This window comes from Manis javanica, chromosome 4 (genome assembly GCF_040802235.1).
Source record: "Manis javanica isolate MJ-LG chromosome 4, MJ_LKY, whole genome shotgun sequence".
Classification (NCBI taxonomy): domain Eukaryota; kingdom Metazoa; phylum Chordata; class Mammalia; order Pholidota; family Manidae; genus Manis; species Manis javanica.
Genome location: NC_133159.1, coordinates 111753571 through 111776227, shown reverse-complemented (window position 1 = coordinate 111776227; position 22657 = coordinate 111753571). Strand labels below are relative to the sequence as shown.

General features: G+C 41.8%; 2 protein-coding genes and 1 pseudogene across 19 annotated transcripts in view; 2 read left to right on the top strand and 1 right to left on the bottom strand.

The window, feature by feature from the left end:
• LOC118968465 (palladin-like) overlaps positions 1-22657 on the bottom strand; it is a 175693-nt gene that overhangs the window by 76419 nt on the left and 76617 nt on the right. For 2 of the 13 annotated variants that reach the window (XR_012130393.1, XR_012130396.1), the window contains exon 7: positions 1779-1892. The exons of 7 other annotated variants lie outside the window; for them this stretch is intronic. The gene's annotated coding sequence lies outside the window, so the exon portion shown is untranslated. Of the gene's footprint in view, positions 1-218; positions 15640-22657 lie in introns of those variants that run through there. 4 more of the 13 variants (XR_012130392.1, XR_012130390.1, XM_073234675.1 and 1 more) reach the window with 4 other exon arrangements.
• Positions 1-22657, top strand: part of LOC140848999 (uncharacterized) — a 62074-nt gene that overhangs the window by 685 nt on the left and 38732 nt on the right. For 5 of the 6 annotated variants that reach the window (XR_012130399.1, XR_012130397.1, XR_012130401.1 and 2 more), the window contains exon 2: positions 19567-19725. Coding sequence is in view for 2 of the 6 variants with exons in the window: in XM_073234684.1 (XP_073090785.1) it covers positions 19567-19719 (153 nt within the window). In the remaining 4 variants the exon portion in view is untranslated. Of the gene's footprint in view, positions 1-19566; positions 19789-22657 lie in introns of those variants that run through there. The other variant, XM_073234683.1, reaches the window with a different exon arrangement.
• LOC140849336 (U6 spliceosomal RNA) lies at positions 5090-5180 on the top strand (annotated as a pseudogene).

The window sequence follows — 22657 nt, the reverse complement described above, 5'->3', positions numbered from 1 at the left end:
CTACCCCTTGCCCGCCGCGCTCCCACCCCACCCCACGCCGCGTCCCCACCCTCTGCGCCCTCACCCAACTCTGCGCCCCTTCCCCTCCGGGTCACCGCCCCACGCCCCTCCGCCCCGCCCGTGCTCTACCCCACCCCCCCCAACCCCTGCCCACCGTGCCCCCTTCCCCTTGCGCCCCTGCCCTACCCCACACCGCCCCCACTACCTCTCTGCCCGCCGCGTCCCCGCCCCACAGTCACTTCTTACCTGTTTGTCCTACCTATGCAGGCTCCTTGGCCACTGAGACCAAGTCCCTTTTACACACGATGAACTGTCAGTTAACACGAATGTATGCATGTTAGTTCCTGACATTTCCTGTGCCAGGCCCTTTCTGTAAACCAGTCACCAAGTAAATGCCAAAAAATGCCAACTAGATCAGAATAGCCAGTGGACCATGTGTTTAAACGGTCTAGAAGTTTTATTCCTACCTTCATTATTAAGCAATGAGGTTCCTAGGTTCACAGCCCTGCGGCACTCTGAAATATCTTTGATTTTTAAATGTAAAATGTCTATAAAACACTCAAATGAATTAAAAGGGGATATCTTTTGTAGCTACACTGTTAACAGCCTAGTCTTCTCTTCTAGACCTGTGTACGTGTAAACACAAAACACAGATCAGATCATCATTTACATGTGATTCTGTAACCTAGCTTTTTTAACCTAAAATATACTATAGTCATCTTTCTAGGCATAATACAGGCATTATCATCTTTTCTGTTTTTGAGAGGGTGATTGGTTAAAAAAAAAAAAAAATCAGTATTTCCTGATCTGACTTTGCCTTTCTTTGCTTCTTGTTGGCTCATTCCGTGCCCAGTGACCATTAGGGCAGCAATGGCTCGCTCGGGACACCAGGCTTCTTGCTGGGGGTTCCAGATGCGAGCTGTGACCTAGTCGTCTGTGCTGTTAACTGCCAACTCCCAAGCCTTCTTTATTATTTCCACAATAATGGGATTAATTTGATGAATTTTGAAGTTACAGTTCTGTCATTTTATGATTAAGGAGCTCATTTTCAAGAAGCACACGTAGAATGAAACAGATACGCCTAAGTTACTTCCACTTCAGTGTTTACTTGCCCAGGGAGGGTGTGCAGAGTGGGAGAGACAGGGAGGGTTTATGAACTTCAAGAAAACATCACTGGTGTCTTACAGCGAGACAGCAAAAGAAGGATGAGCCATTAGATCTGCTGTCTCTGCCGTATTCCTACCATAGGAGCCCACAGGCAGCATTCATGGACCAGCTTTCATTTCTCAGTCCAGGAGGACTTAAGGAACTGGTACAGAACACTGAATATTTTAATGCTTTCAACTTTTAAAGTTTTTATGCATGATGTGTGGGAGGCCTGGACACAGCGATCATTTTGGCAAGGCCCAGAATTGTGAAAACTGTTATCAGCAGATGCATGGTCAGGCATTTCTGTCAAGCTTGAGAAAGAACACTCTACCCTCGTGTTCACATTGAAGATCCTGATCAGCAACCTTCTCTTAGGTTGATTTCTCTTCATTTTCCCTTAGCTAAAACTTAGGAGTCCTACGGTTTTAAGGAAAGATGAAAGGGGTGGAGAACAAATACACACTCCCCTTTGCCTTCACTGGGGGCTATGCTCCCGGGATTCCCTCTGGCCTCTGCAGAAGGGGGCGGCCCTCAGGGCTTAGAGCCTTGGCTTCTAGCCCTCCCTTTAGTGTGCTTTGGCTATGGCTTCAAATGTGCAATCTGTATTTGGGATGAAGTACTTTGCTCACCTGCTTATTGTTTGAGGAGGAGCATGGGAAAAGGCAGTCCTGCACTCACTCCTTTCTTCTTGTTTTCATATCCTCTCTCACAAATGAACAGAGTGAAACAGGCATGGCTCAGAACTAAAAGAACAACAAAGGACAACTAAAACCAAATAGTGTCACTGAACAGACAGGATCTTAGCAGTGAGATGAAAGATGAAACCATAGACAGACCTGTCACTGTGGGCTGGCACCACATAGCACCTATCTCAAAAGTGCTCAGTGTCATCTGATAAGATGGGTAGTGTTAGTAAATCAAATACATGCCTTCTCACCAAAGGTCCTTTAGAAAAATTATCTCAAGTCTACATTGCCCAACTATGTTTTTCTAACACATAAATTAAAGCCAAAATCTGTATTTTCACTCCTCCTATTTGCATGTAGCAGTCAAAGAATGTTAGTACATCTTCAGGCATTTTGCTTAAAATAACATTTTACTGAAAATGACCCCAAACTGGATTTTTCAGAAGAGTCCTGACTCCTGGTTGGCCCATTTTCTGTGGAGGCATTTGCTGTGTCTCCTTGGAGTGACTGATGGTGCACATAACAGATATTCTGATGTCAGTCAGTTCAGCATAAGGATCATTTTCCATTTATTTCTGGTGCTTTGATACTATTTCAAAAAACTTGTTGATTTAGCTTTTGCTGTATTTTTAAAAGGTACAAAATCTTGGCTGGATGACCCATTTCTTCCACTATAGACCTTACTTTTGTGAGTGTTCCCAGCCACACCCAGCAAATAAGAACAAGACTGGGAAAATAGCAGAGCAATTACTGATATTAGTTCCAACTAACATTATTTTTGGGCAAGTGTTTTTGAGAGTAGAATGCTTAAGATCAGCTCTTGTTCTATCATTTTTTAAATGAGCACCTTTAGAAAATCTTGGACCATTTTGAATTTGGACTCCTTGTGATTAATTGTAACATTTTATATGGAATATTTGTTTCCATGTCAACAACTACCAAATTACTTTAATAAAAGTGAGAAACCATAAAAATAAATGTATGTCTTTCCAAGCAGCTAAGTCCTGTGCATTATGCCATCATACATACAGGCTACTAGGGGGGAGGTACAGGGCAGACCTCCAAGGACTATTCATTCTTTGATCATAAAAACAAATAAATATGTTTCATCGGCCAAGATAACTACCTGGCTCTTTGGTCTGTACATAGTGTTTTATTAAGAGTGGGGAGAAAGGACAGGGAAAGGAAATGGGGCTGTTTGTACTTGGGCTAAGTGACTAGGACCCAGAGGACATAAATATAGCATGAGAGGGAACAGAACAGCCTGAAGGTCTGCCCTTGCGTAATGGAAAGAAAGCTCATGAATTGTAAACAGAAGACTGAGCTGATGAGAACAAAGCAAGTCTTGAACCTCCAAAACCACTGCAGAGCCACAGAATCCAGGGAGTGGGGCCTGAGGGGACCATCTAGTGGAAGGGTGTCCGGAAAAGACCACAGCTTTGGAGCCAGACAGGCTGGGTCAGTCTGAGGCTGTTTCCATGACCTTAAGTTCTGTTTTCTCATCTGTGAACTGGAGGCAAAGGCCTTTCCTTTGCATGGCTGTGCAGCCTCCAACATGGTGTTTGCCCCATAGCAGGTGAGGGCTGGCCTCCTCCCCATTTCATGTGTACATTCAGTGCCTCAGTTTCATTCAAAATATAGTATTTCGTTAGGATCAGAGAAGGAAATAAGCATCCGAACTTTACTTTTGCTGGTACTGTGATGATTGCTTCATGTGCATTATTCTTTGTATCTGACTACACACCACACCAGGGAAATGGCTGTTACTATTTTGCCTCCTTCATGGAGGTATAAGATGTGCACAGAGAGCCTAGGTGACTCATGCAAGGACACAGAGCTGGTAAGTGGAGGAGCAATGACATAAACTGTCAGCTCCAGAGAATATAAATTTGGAAAAATATTTATGGAAAGCCCATTAACAATCCCAGGGCACTAAGATCTCCATTAGTAAACCAGTCATTTATTATTGCAAAGTTTTATTGTGTGCAATGTCTTTTCACCTTAAATATTAAATGATCTTCTAAACATGTCCTGCTACATGTTCAGAAGAATCTGACTCATTCCTGAGTGTTCTTTACCAAGTCAGATGAGTTATGCTGGCTCTGACAGAATCATCCACAGATTCCATGTGGATTACCGAAGAGGCAGAGTTAAAAGCAGGAATTTGCCTTTTTATGTGACTCTCCTGACTAAATGGCAAAATACTGTTATCAGTTCACTGGTTAGTTTAACTTTATCTTGCATGAGAAATATCCTTAATCTGTGTCTAATAGATATACTGGCTGGTAATAGACAAATATGATGTCATCGGTTTGGGGTTACACATTTTTACATTATATGAATCCTAATACCAATTCATGAAGTCACAGGAGAGCTAACAGGTACTTGCCCAGCCAGCTCTCTTACTGCTACCACTCCTGACAGGGTACCAGGGCCACGGCCGCACCTCATACAGACCCCTGAGGAAGGGCACTTTGGAAATCTGCAGAACAGGCATCGTTCCACGGCCACCCCCACATTTAGGGGGTCAGACCCCCCGGGTGTTTGAGCCACAACAGGGCTGCTCTTTGGGATGACGGCTTCTATGCAAGTGGAGGCACGACCGAGCAGCACACAGACAGGCACCAGGCGGACAGGACACAGAGGGGCAGGCCTATTGTCCCTCAGCCTGACACCTGCCCTCTTCCAGATCCTTCCTCCTAAACCTGAGCACTCATTCCCTTGAATTAATAAACTGATCTCTGGTTCAAATTAAGGGGATTATATTCCCTGACATACTTGATGTTTCTCATTAGGGAAACACAGACTCTGCTTGAGTGCTGAGCATTGATGCTCAACTACTAAGAGAATCATCTTACATGTATGTCCTTAGGGTGAAATGCACAAACTCAGACTCTGGCATGGAAAGGGGATGAGAAGGGAGCAGCGGGGGAAGCAAGACATTTTGATTAAATTTTCTTTAAAAATAGAAATTTAATGGATGCATTTTACACTGGAAAATTCCCTGAATGGAGATCCTAGGACCCATAGAGGAAGTGTTTGGTAACATTACTAATCAAGGAAATCAATTTATCTGATATATAGTTTGTATGCTTGAATTAAAACATTGGGCTTAATAACACTGGTACTGCCTGTTACGGGTCCATTAAGTGAGTCACGCTGTGTCACCACTGATACAGTGAAATACGAGATTTCAAGAGAAAAAAACAAGATTTTCACCTAAGATTCCATTAGATCTAAAAAATCTTCCCTGTGTGCTCGCTTTGGCAGCACATATAGTAAAATTGGAACAATACAGAGAAGATTAGCATGGCCCCTGAATTAAAAAAAAATCTTCCCATTGTTCCAAACAATTGTGATCATTATTCCTACATGAGTATGTCCTATCTGTCTACCTGTGTTTATTAACCTTAGAAAGAGTGGACTGCTTATAAAGTGACTGGTCCTGTGAAGGGATGATATCAAGAGACTCTTCAAATTAAACTCTGGTTCAATCTGCTGTATTCAAAGAAACTAGTGATCTATAAATGTTTTCAAGTGGCCACATCTTTCATAATATGGGATGGATTTTTATGACCTGTGGCACATGAATGGAGTTCAGAAAGAAGATGGTGCTGAGGGATTCAGATGCTAGAACACCAGTTTTAAAAATGTCATTTCTGAGCAAAGTTGACAAAGTCAGATTTAGAAAGTAAAGTTTTCAATGTAAGAAACAAAGACAGACAGCAGCCATGAAGCCCAGATTCAGTCCTGCCTCTGTAAAACCAGAGCTTCTGCAAACCATTCTCTCAAATTTTTAGAAAGTCTCCCTGGATTAATGTACTGGCAGCAGGTGCAAACACACTTGCCCACTGCTGCATTTGGTTCACTCTCTTCTAGGTGGTAACAGGGCAGATGCCACCTTCATTAGCGGGCGGCCGAAGCCTGCCACAACTTTGGTGTCATTGTTCCCTTACCTGTTTGCCCTCTGCCTGACACTTAACAACAACTTGTGCCCCGGCAATGGGTAAACTGGTCTGATAAAGGTTAGCCTCCCATTTTAGAGAACAAAGGCACAGTCTTCTGGCATCACAGAGGAATTAATTTTGGAATTGGCCACCTGCCTCGTGGTCATCACGCTACGGCAGAAAGACTGCAAGAGAAGCCTTGGCTTTTCCAGGCCAAGTGGTGTTCCCCACGGAGAAAGGGATGCTCACCCTTGAGCCACCCCTTTCTCAGAGAAGCATCAGGAAAAACAGAAGACAGAAGTTAGTGGCCAGCAGTGTCTGTCAGTACAGAGAGGGCTGAAGCAGGTGAGGCCAGGGGGTGCGGGAAGGGTCGTTGTGTGTCAGCTCAGGCAGCGCCCGTTTGTTCAGCAGGCACAGCGTTGACATCCGCTAGTGACCACAAGACTTCCAGAAGCCCACAAAAATTATTTTTAATTACTTTTAAACTCAAAAGGAAAATAATATGACTATAAATGATGATATATTATGATGACAATATATAATAAAGAATGAAGACTGGATTATATTCATCTTTATACCAGTGCAGTTATAAAACATAATTCTGGGAAGCCAAGATGGCGGCGTGAGTAGAGCAGCAGAAATCTCCTCCCAAAACCACATTTATCTATGAAAATATAACAAAGACAACTCTTCCTAAAATAGAGACCAGAGGACACAGGACAACAATCAGACCACATCCACAGCTGCGAGAACCCAGAACCTCGCGAAGGGGGTAAGATACAAGCTCTGGCCCTGCGGGACCCGAGCGCCCCTCCCCCCAGCTCCCGGCGGTTGGAGAGGAGTCAGCAGGGAGGGAGAAGGAGCCCAGGACTGCTGAACACCCAGCCCCAGCCATCCAGACCAGAGCACAGACACAGTGCATGTGTAGGGTCCTGGATACTAGGGAAACAGAGCGGCAGGACTGGTGAGTGGGTGCCTGAGGCTGACACCGGAGAACAAAGAAACAGGAGCAGCCATTTTTTTTTTTTTTTTTGGTGAGTGCTTTTTGGAAGTCTTAAAGGGACAGGGACCCTAATACTAGGGAAACAGGGAAGCAAGACCGGTGAGCGGGTGCCTGAGACCGGCACCTGAGGACAAAGACAATTGTGTGTTTTTCTTTTTTTAAAAAAATTATTTAATTTTTTTTCCTCTTTTGTTGTTGCTGTTGTTGTTTTGGTTTGGAGAGTGCTTTTTGGAAGTCTTAAAGGGGCAGGGCAGGACACTTAGTCCAGAGGCAGGGAATCTGGGGATCTCTGGGCATTCTAAACCCCTGGGCAGCAGGGAGCACAGAGGACCATTATGGAGATAAATAGCCTCCTGGCCACTCCTCCTCCAACGGGGCACCACCATTTTGGAGCAGCAGCCCGAGGCAGGTCACGCCCACAGCAATAGTGGAGATAAACTCCAAACCAACTGGGCAGGTAGCTGAAGCCCTGTCTGTGCACAGCTGCCCAGCACAAGCCACTAGAGGTCGCTATTCTCCCAGGAGAGGAAGGCCACAAACCAACAAGAAGGAAAGCTCTTCCAGCTGTCACTTGTACCAGCTCTGCAAACTATCTCTATCACCCCTGAAAAGGCAAAACTACAGGCAGACAAAGATCACAGAGACAACACCTGAGAAGGAGACAGAACTAACCAGTCTTCCTGAAAAAGAATTCAAAATAAAAATCATGATTATGATGATGGAGATGCAGAGAAAAATGCAAGAGCAATGGGATGAAGTCCGGAGGGAGATCACAGATGTCAGGAAGGAGATCACAGAAGTGAAACAAACCCTGGAAGGATTTATAAGCAGAATGGATAAGATGCAAGAGGCCATTGAAGGAATAGAAACCAGAGAACAGAAACATATAGAAGCTGACATAGAGAGAGATAAAAGGATCTCCAGGAATGAAACAATACTAAGAGAACTATGTAACAAATCCAAAAGGAACAATATCCATACTATAGGGGTACGAGAAGAAGAAGAGAGGAAAAGGGAAAGAAAGTCTCTTTGAGGAAATAATTGCTGAAAACTTCCCCAAACTGGGGGAGGAAATAATCGAACAGACCACGGAAATACACAGAACCCCAAAGAGAAAGGATCCAAGGAGGACAACACCAAGACACATAATAACTAAAATGGCAAGGATCAAGGACAAGGAAAGAGTTTTAAAGGCAGCTAGAGAGAAAATGGTCACCTATAAAGGAAAACCCATCAGGCTAACACCAGACTTCTCGACAGAAACCCTACAGTCCAGAAGAGAATGGCATGATATATTTAATGCAATGAAACAGAAGGGCCTTGAAGGAAGGATACTGTATCCAGCACGACTATCATTTATATATGATGGCGGGATTAAACAATTCCCAGACAAGCAAAAGCTGAGGGAATTTGCTTCCCACAAACCATCTCTACAGGGCATCTTACAGGGACTGCTCTAGATGGGAGTACTCCTAAAAAGAGCACAGAACAAAACACACAACATATGAAGAATGGAGGAGGAGGAATAAGAAGGGAGAGAAGAAAATAATCTCCAGACAGTGTATATAACAGCTCAATAAGTGAGCTAAGGTAGGCAGTAAGATACTAAAGAGGCTTACCTTGAACCTTTGGTGACCACGAATCTAAAGCCTACAATGGCAATAAGTACATATCCCTCAATAGTCACCCTAAATGTAAATGGACTTAATGTGCCAATCAAAAGACACAGAGTAATAGAATGGATAAAAAAGCAAGACCCATCTGTATGCTGCTTACAAGAAACTCACCTCAAACCCAAAGACAGGCACAGACTAAAAGTCAAGGGATGGAAAACATATTTCAGGCAAACAACAGTGAGATGAAAGCAGGGGTTGCAGTACTAATATCAGACAAAATAGACCTCAAAACAAAGAAAGTAACAAGAGATAAAGAACGACACTAAGTAATGATAAAGGGCTCAATCCAGCAAGAGGATATAACCATTCTAAATATATATGCACCCAACACAGGAGCACCAGCATATATGAAACAAATACTGACAGAACTAAAGAGGGAAATAGACTGCAATGCATTCATTTTAGGAGACTTCAACACACCACACACCCCAAAGGACAGATCCACCAGGCAGAAAATAAGTAAGGACACACAGGCACTGATCAACACACTAAAACAGATGGACTTAATAGACATCTATAGAACTCTACATCCAAAAGCAACAGGATATACATTCTTCTCAAGTGCACATGGAACATTCTCCAGAATAGACCACATACTAGCTCACAAAAAGAAGCTCAGTAAATTCCAAAATATTGAAATTCTACCAACCAATTTTTCAGACCACAAAGGTACAAAACTAGAAATTAATTCTACAAAGAAAACAAAAAGTCTCACAAACACATGGAGGCTTCACAACATGCTTCTAAATAATCAATGGATCAATGAACAAATCAAAATACAGATCAAGGAATATATAGAAACAAATGACAACAACAACACAAAGCCCCAACTACTGTGGGACGCAGTGAAAGCAGTCTTAAGAGGAAAGTATATAGCAAACTAGGCACACATGAAGAAGGAAGAACAATCACAAATGAATAGTCTAACATCACAATTATCGAAACTGGAAAAAGAAGAACAAATGAGGCCTAAAGTCAGCAGAAGGAGGGACATAATTAAGATCAGAGAAGGAATAAACAAAATTGAGAAGAATAAAACAATAGCAAAAATCAACAAAACCAAGAGCTGGTTCTTTGAGAAAATAAACAAAATATATAACCTCTAGCGAAACTTATTAAGAGAAAAGAGAATCAACACAAATCAACAGAATCAGAAATGAGAATGGAAAAATCACAACAAACTCCACAGAAATACAAAGAATTATTAAAGACTACTATGAAAACCTATATGCCACCAAGCTGGAAAACCTAGAAGAAATGGACAACTTCCTAGAAAAACCTCCCAAGACTGACCAAGGAAGAAACACAAAAGTTAAACAAACCAATTACGAGCAAAGAAATTGAAACGATAATCAAAAACTACCCAAGAACAAAACCCCTGGGCTAGATGGATTTACCTCGGAATTTTATCAGACACACAGAGAAGATATAATACGAAATTCTCCTTAAAGTGTTCCAAAAAATAGAAGAGGAGGGAATACTCCCAAACTCATTCTATGAAGCCAACATCACCCTAATACCAAAACCAGGCAAAGACCCCACCAAAAAAGAAAATTACAGACCAATATCCCTGATGAATGTAGATGCAAAAATACTCAATAAAATATTAGCAAACCGAATTCAAAAATATATCAAAAGACTCATACACCATGACCAAGTGGGACTCATCCCAGGGATGCAAGGATGGTACAACATTCGAAAATCCATCAGCATCATCCACCACATCAACAAAAAGAAAGAAATAAACCACATGATCATCTCCATAGATGCTGAAAAAGCATTTGACAAAATTCAACATCCATTCATGATAAAAACTGTCAGAAAAATGGGAATAGAGGGCAAGAACCTCAACATAATAAAGGCCATATATGATAAACCCACAGCCAACATTACACTGAACAGCGAGAAGCTGAAAGCATTTCCTCTGAGATCAGGAACTAGACAGGGATGCCCACTGTCCCCACTGTTATTTATCACACTACTAGAGGTACTAGCCATGGCAATCAGACAAAACAAAGAAATACAAGGAATCCAGATTGGTAAAGAAGAAGTTAAACTGTCACTATTTGCAGATGATATGATATTGTACATAAAAAATCCTAAAGACGCCACTCCAAAACTACTAGAGCTGATACTGGAATACAGCAAAGTTGCAGGATACAAAATTAACACACAGAAATCTGTGGCTTTCCTATACACTAACAATGAACCAATAGAAACAGAAATCAGGAAAATAATTCCATTCACAATTACATCAAAAAGAATAAAATACCTAGGAATAAACCTAACCAAGGAAGTGAAAGACCTATACCCTGAAAACTACAAGTCACTCTTAAGAGAAATTAAAGGGGACACTAACAAATGGAAACTCATCCCATGCTCATGGCTAGGAAGAATTAATATCATCAATATGGCCATCCTGCCCAAAGCAATATACAGATTTGATGCAATCCCTCTCAAATTACCAGCAATATTCTTCAATGAATTGGAACAAATAATTCAAAAATTCATATGGAAACACCAAAGACCCCGAATAGCCAAAGCAATTCTGAAAAAGAAGAATAAAGTAGGAGGGATCTCATTCCCCAACTTCAAGCTTTACTACAAAGCCATAGTAATCAAGACAATTTGGTACTGGCACAAGAAGAGAGCCACAGACCAGTGGAACAGATTAGAGACTCCAAACATTAACCTAAACATATATGGTCAATTAGAATTTGATAAAGGAGCCATGGACATACAATGGCAAAATGACAGTATCTTCAATAGATGGTGCTGGCAAAACTGGACAGCTACATGTAGAAGAATGAAACTGGACCATTGTCTAACCCCATACACAAAAGTAAATTCAAAATGGATGAAAGACGTGAATGTAAGTCATGAAAGCATAAAACTCTTAGAAAAAAACATAGGGAAAACCCTTTTAGACATAAACATGAGTGACCTCTTCTTGAACATATCTCCTGGGAAAGGAAAACAACAGCAAAAATGAACAAGTGGGACTGTATTAAGCTGAAAAGCTTCTGTACAGTAAAAGACACCATCAATAGAACAAAAAGGAACCCTACAGTATGGGAGAATATATTCATAAATGACAGATCTGATAAAGGGTTGACATCCAAAATATATAAAGAGCTCACACACCTCAACAAACAAAAAGCAAATAATCCAATTAAAAAGTGGGCAGTGGAACAGAACAGACAGTTCTCCAAAAAAGAAATACAGATGGCCAACAGACACATGAAAAGATGCTCCACATCGCTAATTACCAGAGAAATGCAAATTAAAACTACAGTGAGATATCACCTCACACCAGTAAGGATGGCTGCCATCCAAAAGACAAACAACAACAAATGTTGGTGAGGCTGTGGAGAATGGGGAACCCCCCTACACTGCTGGTGGGAATGTAAATTAGTTCAACAATTGTGGAAAGCAGTATGGACATTCCTCAAAATGCTCAAAAGAGACCAACCATTTGACCCAGGAATTCCACTCCTAGGAATTTACCCTAAGAATGCAGCAATCAAGTTTGAGAAAGACAGATGCACCCCTATGTTTATCGCAGCACTATTTACAATAGCCAAGAATTGGAAGCAACCTAAATGTCCATCAGTAGATGAATGGATAAAGAAGATGTGGTACATATACACAATGGAATACTACTCAGCCATAAGAAGAGGGAAAATCCTACCATTTGCAGCAACATGGATGGAGCTGGAGGGTATTATGCTCAGTGAAATAAGCGAAGTGGAGAAAGAGAAATACCAAATGATTTCACTCATCTGTGGAGTATAAGAACAAAGGAAAAACTGAAGGAACAAAACAGCAGCGGAATTATAGAACCCATAAATGGACTAACAGGTACCAAAGGGAAAGGGACTGGGGAGGATGGGTGGGTAGGGGGAGATAATGGGGGGGAAGAAGGAAAGGGGTATTAAGATTAGCATGCATGGGGGCGGAGGGAGAAAGGGGAGGTCTGTACAACACAGAGAAGACAAGTAGTGATTGTAGAACATTTTGCTATGCTGATGGACAGTGACTGTAGAGTGGTTTATAGGGGGGACCTGGTATAGGGGAGAGCCTAGTAAACCTAATATTCTTCATGTAAGTGTAGATTAAAGATTAAAGAAAAAAAAGAAAGAAAGAAAAGGGGGATTACTCCTTGATAGGATAAAACTAATGGTATATCAACGATTAACGCATGCTTTAAATATCCTTCATTTTGATCACCTAAAGGGTGTCAGATGATCGGCTATGGAGGTACACTTTTCTGTTAATATTCCTTTCTCTTAAAAAAGAAAGAGAAAAAAAAAAGCAGTTCCTGTGTGGTGACCTCCAATGAGTTCTACACAATGGTATAAAGGGCATATCAAAGTGTGGGCAAAGGGTCTGTTTGTGTTTATACAGAAGATTAAAGCCTAATTTGGCTACCCAGAAAATGAACTAAGATACGATATGAAGAAGAACTTCCAACATCAGCACTCTCTGGAAGACTCATACCAGAAGATGATCATCAAAAAACCTCCACAAAGATCCAGGCGATGCTGCAGTTTAGCTGCATTCATCCCACCGGTTCCTGGACTTGCCATTGGAATGAAGAAGGAGATATCTAATTTGGCCTGTGCATACAGTAAAACAACAAATTTGACTGGATCTATACTGTTGGAACTCAACCAAGAATTAGGAGAAGTGCAAGTTGTAGTGCTCCAAAATCTTACGACTACAGACTATCTACGGTTAAAAGAACATATGGGATGTGAACAGTTCCTAGGAATGGGTTGTTTTAATTTGTCTCAGAAATGGGTTGTTTAATTTCTCTCAGACTGTTCAAGTACGGTTGGACAATATCCATCATATCATAGACAAATTTTCACAAATGCCTAGGGTGCCTAACTGGTTTTCTTGGCTTCACTGGAGATGGCTGGTAATTATAGATCTGCTTTGGTTATGTAACTGTATTCCTATTATGTTAATGTGTGTGCACAATTTAGTTAGTAGTTTAAAACCTATACATGCTTAAGTTACTCTACAAGAAGATATGTCAAAGAAATAATCAATCCTCCCATGTTTTCTTCCATATGCTACCTCTATCGCTTTTCTTCTTCCTTCCTAATTACAACCCTTAAATAGAATTCATGCCTCATATCGAATTTACTGAGTATCATAATTCCTCCAAGTGGTAAAGATACCTCAAGACAAATGCCGGGCATAGAAGCCACAGGGCATAAATCTGCGAAGAAGTAAAAAGCTAACTTTTCAAACAATATGACTTCTCTCTCACTTACCAACTTTACATCTCCCTGTATGGCCCTGGAAGATGACTGGTTAGCCAGAGACGGGTAAGATTCCTCAAGGGAGGAACAACCTAAGACAGGCACAGTCACAGGGGGGCCATCAGGTGAGCAATTGGGGATCAACAGTCGTGAAGCTTAGAACCTCACCCCCCGTTTTGAGAGAAATCTTCTGCATCTGTGGATGTTTTAATGCCCTTGTCTAGCTTGGATTAACACATAGTCTACAGGCACACACCTGATCATCTACAATTGCTCTCTTACAACACTAAACTATGTTTTCTACCTTTATCTTGCATCTACCTACCACTTCAGCATTTTATTAAAAATAAAAATAATAATAATAATAAAGGGAGAAATGTGGGATCCACATATAAATCAAGTGTAAAAATCAAACGAATATTCATATTTGACCTGATTGTTTATAATTCATAATGCGTGATCAAAACCGAAAGTTTCTGTGATGAATGCCCTTGTACTGTTCATGTAAGAACTTGTTCGTTATGCTTCAGAAGATTGGAGACTGACGAGAATTAGGCTTGAGATGGATTAATGATTGTGCATTGAGCACTGACTCTCCTATACAGAATTTTATTGTTGTTAACAACCATTTGATCAATAAATATGAGAGATGCCCTGTCAAAAAAAAAAAGAAGTCTCCTTTGAGAAGCATTAAAAAAAACATAATTCTGAAGTTTTTTTAATGGAGAAAGGGATGTGTGGGGTAGATGTACCTAGAGTCCATGAGTCATGATGCAGCCCTCACCTTGGGGGGCTGATGTCTGTCTGAGCCCTTGGCACCTGCCTTTATCAGACATGATGGCAAGCTCTCCCCATCTCTGTTCATGTTGTATTCTGTGTGATCCTAAGTCAGTACATGTCTCAAGCTTTTAAAAGGACAAAACAGCCCCGTATTCTCAAGCTCTGTATAATCTAGGCGAGGAGACAAGATCAGGGGTCAGCAACAGGTGCTCTGCAGTTGATCATGCATTTGGACGTTTCTTTTACAAGTTAATTACTCATAACTCCCTTGTGAACAAACTGCACATTTGGGAAAATAAGTGCCCATGGAGAATGAGTTACTGGAGTTTAGGGGAAGCACAATGGTTCATTCATCTGGATACCCTCAAAGGGCTTAACAAAATCCCCAAAGCTCTTAGAGGCACCCGAAGAATGAGTTAGTGTCAGGTTGAAGCTCACCGTGGGAAACGTGGAGACATGGCTCCTGACACCTACCTGCCTGGGTGACCCCTTTGCGTCATGCCACCCCTCCCGGAGCTTCTCCTGATGCTGGGCTATTCAACCTCATATGCAAAACACTCCACTTTCAGGTTCACATGTTCATGGTGACAAAAGAGCACTGTGCTAACCAAAACCCTGCTGTTTGGTAAGACAGGTGCAGAGCTTGGATCATTGTTACCACATGCCTGTTTAGACTTTATTGTTGTACACTGAGTTTATTTTTCCCTAACTTTACTGAAGTATGATTAACAAACTTAAAATTGTTTATATTAAAGTATACAATGTGGCATTCAACACAAGGATACCTGTGTAATGATACCACAATCAAGCAAGCTGATTAATATATATATCACCTCACGCCAGTTACCATTTGTGTGCATGTGTGTGCATGCCTGTGTGTGGTGTGAACCCTTAAGATCTACTCTCAGCAAATCTCAAGCACTCTGGACTTTAACAATGACTATTTAGGCAAAAGTCCCTTAAACACATGGTCTTCTCACGTGTTCACTGGAGATGCATGATGGCTAAGCCCTGTTCTGCTGAGGGTTCTGGGATCGAGCTGAAGGCCAACCCATTCTGACCTGGTCGTAGGACTTCTGTGGCAACTCTTCAAATGGGTGTCAAGTATTTTCACAGAGCAGTGGTCTTCAATGATAATCCATAGAAAAGAGCGGAAAAAAAAATACTAGAAACCTCTCTTTATATTTACATTCATCTTATCCTCTATCTTTGTATATGTTTAATAATATATGTAATAGTGGCTCATGTAATTGTAGATTAATGATACCAAACATATATAGGTAATAATACATAACCCATGTAGATGTATAATCCATACACAAATATGCATATACTCATACATTTGCAGAGATACAAAGTATTTTCCTCACAGGGATAAATAACAGAAAACCCTTACTATTTCACAGCTTTCAGGTAAGTTGAGAGGGGTGGAGAGCAAATATGTCATAAATTCACCAACAGATGTCTGGCCAAGGAACTGCCGTTGGACTTCTATCTCTAGCTTTGCCTTTAGTCCTCTTTTTTTTAAATTTTATTTTGGTATCATGAATCTACAATTACATGAAGGATATTATGTTTACTAGGCTCCACCTTCACCAAGTCTCCCCCACATCCCTGTTCACAGTCACTGTCCATCAACATAGTAAGATGCTGTAAAATCACTCCTTGTCTTCTCTGTGTTGCACAGCCCTCCCCATGCCCCTACCCACATTATACATGCTAATCGTAATGCCCCCTTTCTTTTTTTCCCACCCTTATCCCTCCCTTCCCACCCGTCCTCCCCAGTCCCTTTCCCTTTGGTAACTATTAGTCCATTCTTGGGTTCTGTGCTTCTGCTGCTGTTTTGTTCCTTCAGTTTTCTTTTGTTCTTATACTCCACATATGAGTGAAATCATTTGGTACTTGTCTTTCTCCGCCTGGCTTATTTCACTGAGCATAATACCCTCTAGCTCCATCCATGTTGTTGCAAATGGTAGGATTTGTTTTTTTCTTATGGCTGAGTAATATTCCATTGTGTATATGTACCACATCTTTATCCATTCATCTACTGATGGTCATTTAGGTTGCTTCCATATCTTGGCTATTGTAAATAGTGCAGCGATAAACATAGAGGTGCATCTGTCTTTTTCAAACTGGAGTGCTGCATTCTTGGGGTAAATTCCTAGAAGTGGAATTCCTGGGTCAAATGGTATTTCTATTTTGAGCATTTTGAGGAACGTCCATACTGCTTTCCACAATGGTTGAACTGATTTACATTCCCACCAGCAGTGTAGGAGGGTTCCCCTTTCTCCACAACCTCGCCAACATTTGTTGTTGTTTGTCTTTTGGATGGTAGCCATCCTTACTGGTGTGAGATGATATCTCATTGTGGTTTTAATTTGCATTTGTCTGATGACAAGCAATGTGGAGCATCTTTTCATGTGCCTGTTGGCCATCTGAATTTCTTCTTTAGAGAACTGTCTATTCAGCTCCTCTGCCCATTTTTTAATTGGATTATTTGCTTTTTGTTTGTTGAGGTGTGTAAGCTCTTTACATATTTTGGATGTCAACCCTTTATCAGATCTGTCATTTATAAATATATTCTCCCATACTGTAGGATACCTTTTTGTTCTATTGATGGTGTCCTTTGCTGTACAGAAGCTTTTCAGCTTGATATAGTCCCACTTGTTCATTTTTGCATTTGTTTCCCTTGCCCGGGGAGATATGTTCAAGAAGAGGTCACTCATGTTTATGTCTAAGAGATTTTTGCCCATGTTTTTTTCTAAGAGTTTTATGGTTTCATGACTTACATTCAAGTCTTTCATCCATTTCGAATTTACTTTTGTGTATGGGGTTAGACAGTGATCCAGTTTCATTCTCTTATATGTAGCTGTCCAGTTTTGCCAGCATCTGTTGAAGAGACTGTCCTTTCCCCATTGTATGTCCGTGGCCCCTTTATCGAATATTAGTTGACCATATATGTTTGGGTTAATGTTTGGAGTCTCTATTCTGTTCCATTGATCTGTGGCTCTGTTCTTGTCCCAGTACCAAATTGTCTTGATTACTGTGGCTTTGTAGTAGAGCCTTTAGCCCTCTTTGGTTCATAGACATACAGCTTCAAACAAGTAAATTTAATTTGAGATGAAACAATCTGGTCCATATTCTATCAGTTTGGGAAGGGGGATAGAATGAGTGAAGGCAAGTGCTTCTAATTATTCCTTGCTATTCAGATTCCACAAATGCCCCCAGACAGTTGAAGACCTGAGAATGTCACAGAGAGGCTGAACCTACCCCGCCTGGACCCCAGTCCCATCCTGTAAGTCACAGCAGCAACTGTCAAAGCTATAGCTTTCTGTCAGCTATGTTCACAGACTGGATGCTGTGGACAAGCAGAACGATTGATCTGCTGAATCTTTTTCCCCATTGTAGTGGCAGGACCCATGGCCTGAGAAAAAACAGAGATTTTTATTACTCGAACATTTTAACTGAGAGCCTCACTTAATGTGTAAGAATAATATCATTAGATTCCTACATTGATTTTTATATAATATTTCAAAATGCATATGTCTGCTCCCCAATTTTTATTTATGCAAGTCATTTTGGAGCTGTTTCTGTAATTCTCATTCTCATATTCAGACTGAAAATTACCACTTGGACACTTGGCTTCTTGAAGCCCATCGTTTCATTTTCTCAGTTGAAGTGGAAGTTCTTTCCTGCAGGTGTGGACATTTTCAAGAGAATTACCATCTACTTGTGACACTTAAAGTGTATCCTCAAAGGCTATATCTGGACACCTACTGAAGTAATACAATTCATATGAAGAGCTCATGATTTGGGGCTGAATCCCAACTTTGCTAGGTATAAGTTTCTGGGCAACTTAATCTCTCTGTGCCTCAGTTTCCTCTTCTGTGGAATAGAAACAGTAATCCTGTCCATGTCTTGGGGTTGCTATGAGGACAGGGTGACTCAGCATCAATCATTCAGTACAGGGCACATGGCACTGCTGCCTGGAAGCTCAGTGATTTCTGCTGTTGTTACCGAGAAATGTGGCCATGTGGTGCCATGAATGAGGTTATATTCTACGCAAGTCTCTAGATGAAGAAAACTGGTAAGGTATCCCTTGACTAAGTCAAGAATATGGATGAAAGCTCTATTAAACTCTTGGTCTACCCAAACTAGACTGATGGAAAGCTATTTAAGGTTACCACAGGAAGGGAGCAAGAAAAGAAGGATCACAAGTAGATCCTTGAGAGAAAAACGTGCATTGTGACTTAAATACCACACTCATCAGAGGAGTTGGCTTTCCCATTCATTCACTGTGAGATCTGGCACAATTCCCACTGAGTCCTGGGTCTCAATTTTCAAGTCGGCATTATACAGGGGTCAGGTGAGATTACACCTAAAATCTGTAATGGTTATATGGTCGTTATAAATCACCAGAGGAAATTCTACAGAGATAAACCTATTTCTTTGCTTTTTTGCTTCTGACACTGGGTATGGAAATAAGTTGTGCATTGTCCCTAATTCTCAATGAACTTTTCCCTGTAAATAGAATAATTTCTACTTACAGTAGTGACTCTATAGCATCTTACTATGCTGATGGACAGTGACTGTAATGGGGTATGTGGTGGGCACTTGATAATGGGTGGAGTTTAGTAACCACAGTGCTACTCATGTGATTGTATATTAATGAATCCAAAAAATAAAAATAAAATTAGAATTTAAAAAAAAGAAGAATTTAAAGAGCTGATTTATACAAAGTGTTTCTAAACACTTGGAAGCCTCTATAATTATTTCAGTGGCACAGAGATCTACAGAACTGGAGATAAGTGAACTGCTCTGGGCAGGGACCAGAGCCCCGAGCTTTCAGTGTCAGGGTGTGTCAGCAGTTGCACTGGCACGGGAAATCCCTGTGTGCACACATGCACCTCCTCCCCTTCAAGTGTGTCACTGCCTGACTCTACCAGCCTCTGCTGAGCTGACATTAGCTGGAGCTATGCCACATATGCCAGGGAATGCCAACCCCAAAAAGCCGTTTATTGTTTACAAGCAGTCGTCTGCTTCTGCTCGCAGGTGCTTCTCGCAACTGGCTGCAAAAGGACCCTGCCCACCTCTCCTTCCCCGCGCAGCCTTGCTCTCCACCCGCCTTGTGATCACCTATTGACACGGAGATGGGCTACTTCTCTGCATCCCTTGGAAACACCTGCTGATATGGAGATGCACTAAGGCCAGGTGAGAGATTCTGGAAACGTTGCAATTTTACCCACAATCCCCCACGAGAGTGGCCTGCTAGTCTCTCTCTCACCATCTTGTTGCCCGTAACTGGCCCAGGATATCTCATCTCAACCGATGTTACCTTTAAATTTCCCCCCTCCATGGATCAAGACTTCCTAGGAATGAGCCTTCCTAGCAACATGGGACAATGCCCTGAACATAAAGGGCCGTTCTTAACTGCTAAAATTAATAATAGACCTTCATCAGCAATGATTTCTATGACAGATCTTGATGAAAAGAAGGAAATAACAAGTAAAAACTTCTGAAATGTCCTAAATTAAGTGATACAAGAGTCAGAGACAGAGGGAGAGAGACAAGGGAAGGCCATCAGTCAATAGCCATAGGCTGCGGCTGACCAGAGACTCCACCTTCCCAGATGAAGTCATTTCAATAACCATCTAGAAGGTTCCCCAGGACCACTGCATCCCCCTTGCATGTGACCAATGTCTGACCATGATCAACAATGAATCCATGAGCCTTTTCTGTGGACTAACCACCCATCCCGGGACTTTCCCCACTCCATGTTAACCTACCTTTCTTATCTGTAGCCAATGTGAATTCAACTGATTTGCTTTCCTTGAGCCCCATCCTAAGTGTGCTGTTTCTTGGGTCTGGTGGACAAATTGTTTCTGTTAACTGGCTTTTTATTGCATGCCTTCTGTAAGTTAGATGATATTGGATACCAAGAATTCAGAGACAAAATGGCAGTTCCTTCCCTCAAGGAGCACACCTTCCATTAGGAAGGCAGATGTAGCAACTAAATAATTTCACCGCAATTTTGTGTTGTGGAATAGATGTATGAAATGATCATTCATTATAACCATGGGCCTCAAAGCATTTTGAAGATGGATACGAGGAAGATGAGAATAATAAGGAGAAAGACCAGAAAGCAACTGCCGTAATTTAAGCAGGGGTCTGAGCAGTGACAAAATGCAGCAGGGACATCCATGTAAGATCTTCTAATGCAATTATTTACAGTTAGCTGTTGGTCCATTGCCCTCACAGGAGTATGAAGTGACTCAGATGACTCAAAATAACTTTTAAAACATCACTGACTCTGGAAGATTTTATAAAAGTCACATTTTAAGCTATCCAGTAAATGTCTGATGCTTCTGAACATACCCTTTTTATTATCTCCAGCATTCCATGAGTACATTGTTTATGCCAGTATTATGCTTAATTAAGCACCATGACAATATCAAGAACAGTCAGAAAGCAAGATGTAGCACAGATCATCACAAAACAGCTATTCTGGCAAGCTAAGGATTAACCTTACAAAAAATTATGTTTCCAGAAATTGTTTTCCCTTTAACTAAAGGATCCAAGAGTCATAGGCTGTACCCCAAGGATGAGTGAGCACAGTGCCTGTGATCATGTCAGCAATCTCTAGCCTTTAGAAACACCACATCAGGATTTATACGCCATACAAATGACACTGGGCTGCTTTGCACATTTCATGAAGGGCACTGTAGGGACCCAGGGCAGGCCTCCCCACCAAGATGTGCCATTGGGACATGCAGATTATTTCAGAGTCAAGACCAACCAAGAGCCAAAAAACTCGGACTTTGACCTCCCACCCCCAACTGCATAAAAGGAATTCAGGTAGAGTACCCGCTCCAGGAGGGCAGCCGTCACCTTAGGGACTGTATCATAATGTGAACTGGACAGGCAGGGGTGTGGCAGTCTGTAAAAACGCCTCTTTGTGCCCCCTCATTGTTTCTGGGTGGCTCAGCAAACATTTGTTTACCAAACATTGGCTCTTTCCATATTCCTTTGAATCGGTCCCTTTGTCCTTTGAAGTCTCAGGCCCTCACCCCCGTCTTGGTTCAGGATGACATACATACTTCATTCTCTTGTCGGGCTTTGGAACACATATCTGTGGCTTCCCCATAAGTATGTAATTAGTAATTAAATTTTGGTTTTTTTCTCATGTTAATCTGTCTCATGTCATTTTGATTCTTAGACCAGTTAGAAGAATTTCAAGGGATAGAGGAACTTTCTTCCTCCCCAATAGCACTGTCTGCTTTCTTGTTACCCAATGGACAGACCCTGGAGAGAGGGCCTCCAGGAAGCATACCTTTCTCCAGGGAGCCTCCCTGACCACTCCGGCCCAAGGCGCTCCCTCTCTACTTCCATGTTTTCTTAGAACTCCACCTCCCTTCCTCATGGCACACAGCCTTCCGCACTGTGCTCACTGCTTCAGAGTCCTTTACCCACCGAGGAAGGCCGGGTGTGTGTGTGGGTTGTATCCACTTGGGTGACCACCAGCCTTCTTAGGCGTACATTCATTCATACTGTATTTGGGTGCCATTTGAGTCACTGGGCATGTAGTGCTGGCAAAGACTGACAGACTCCCAGTGTGATGGGGCTGGTCTAGTGGAGGAAGACAGAGAGTCAAACAAACACACAGTGAAATAGATCCATAGTTTCAAATTAGTGATGAATGATGAATGATGAGCAATTAATGAAGCAGGGCGATGGGCTGGCAGACAGTGGGGTGGGAGGGCCCTTCAGATGGAGTGCTCAGAGCAGGCCTTCCTGAGATGGAGACTTCTGAGCTGAGAACAGGCACCAGGCGAAGACATTGGCTCTAAGGACCATCTTAGGCAGAACAAATTCACACACACAGGCCCTGAGGTTTCCTGTGCTTGGAAATTGTAGGAAATGGAAATGCAAGTCCATTTACTTAGAGCACAGCTATCAGAATAAGATGAGGAGAAGAGTGTGAGGTGCAGCTGGAGGCAGGAGGAGGTTCCAGATAGGCTTTACCTGTGGACCATCTTAAGGAGAAGGATTTTGTTCTAGATCAGTCAAAAGTCACTGGTGGGTTCCAAGCACGCTAACGTCACGGTCAGAGTTCTATCTTTAGAAGACCGCTCTGCGCATTGCC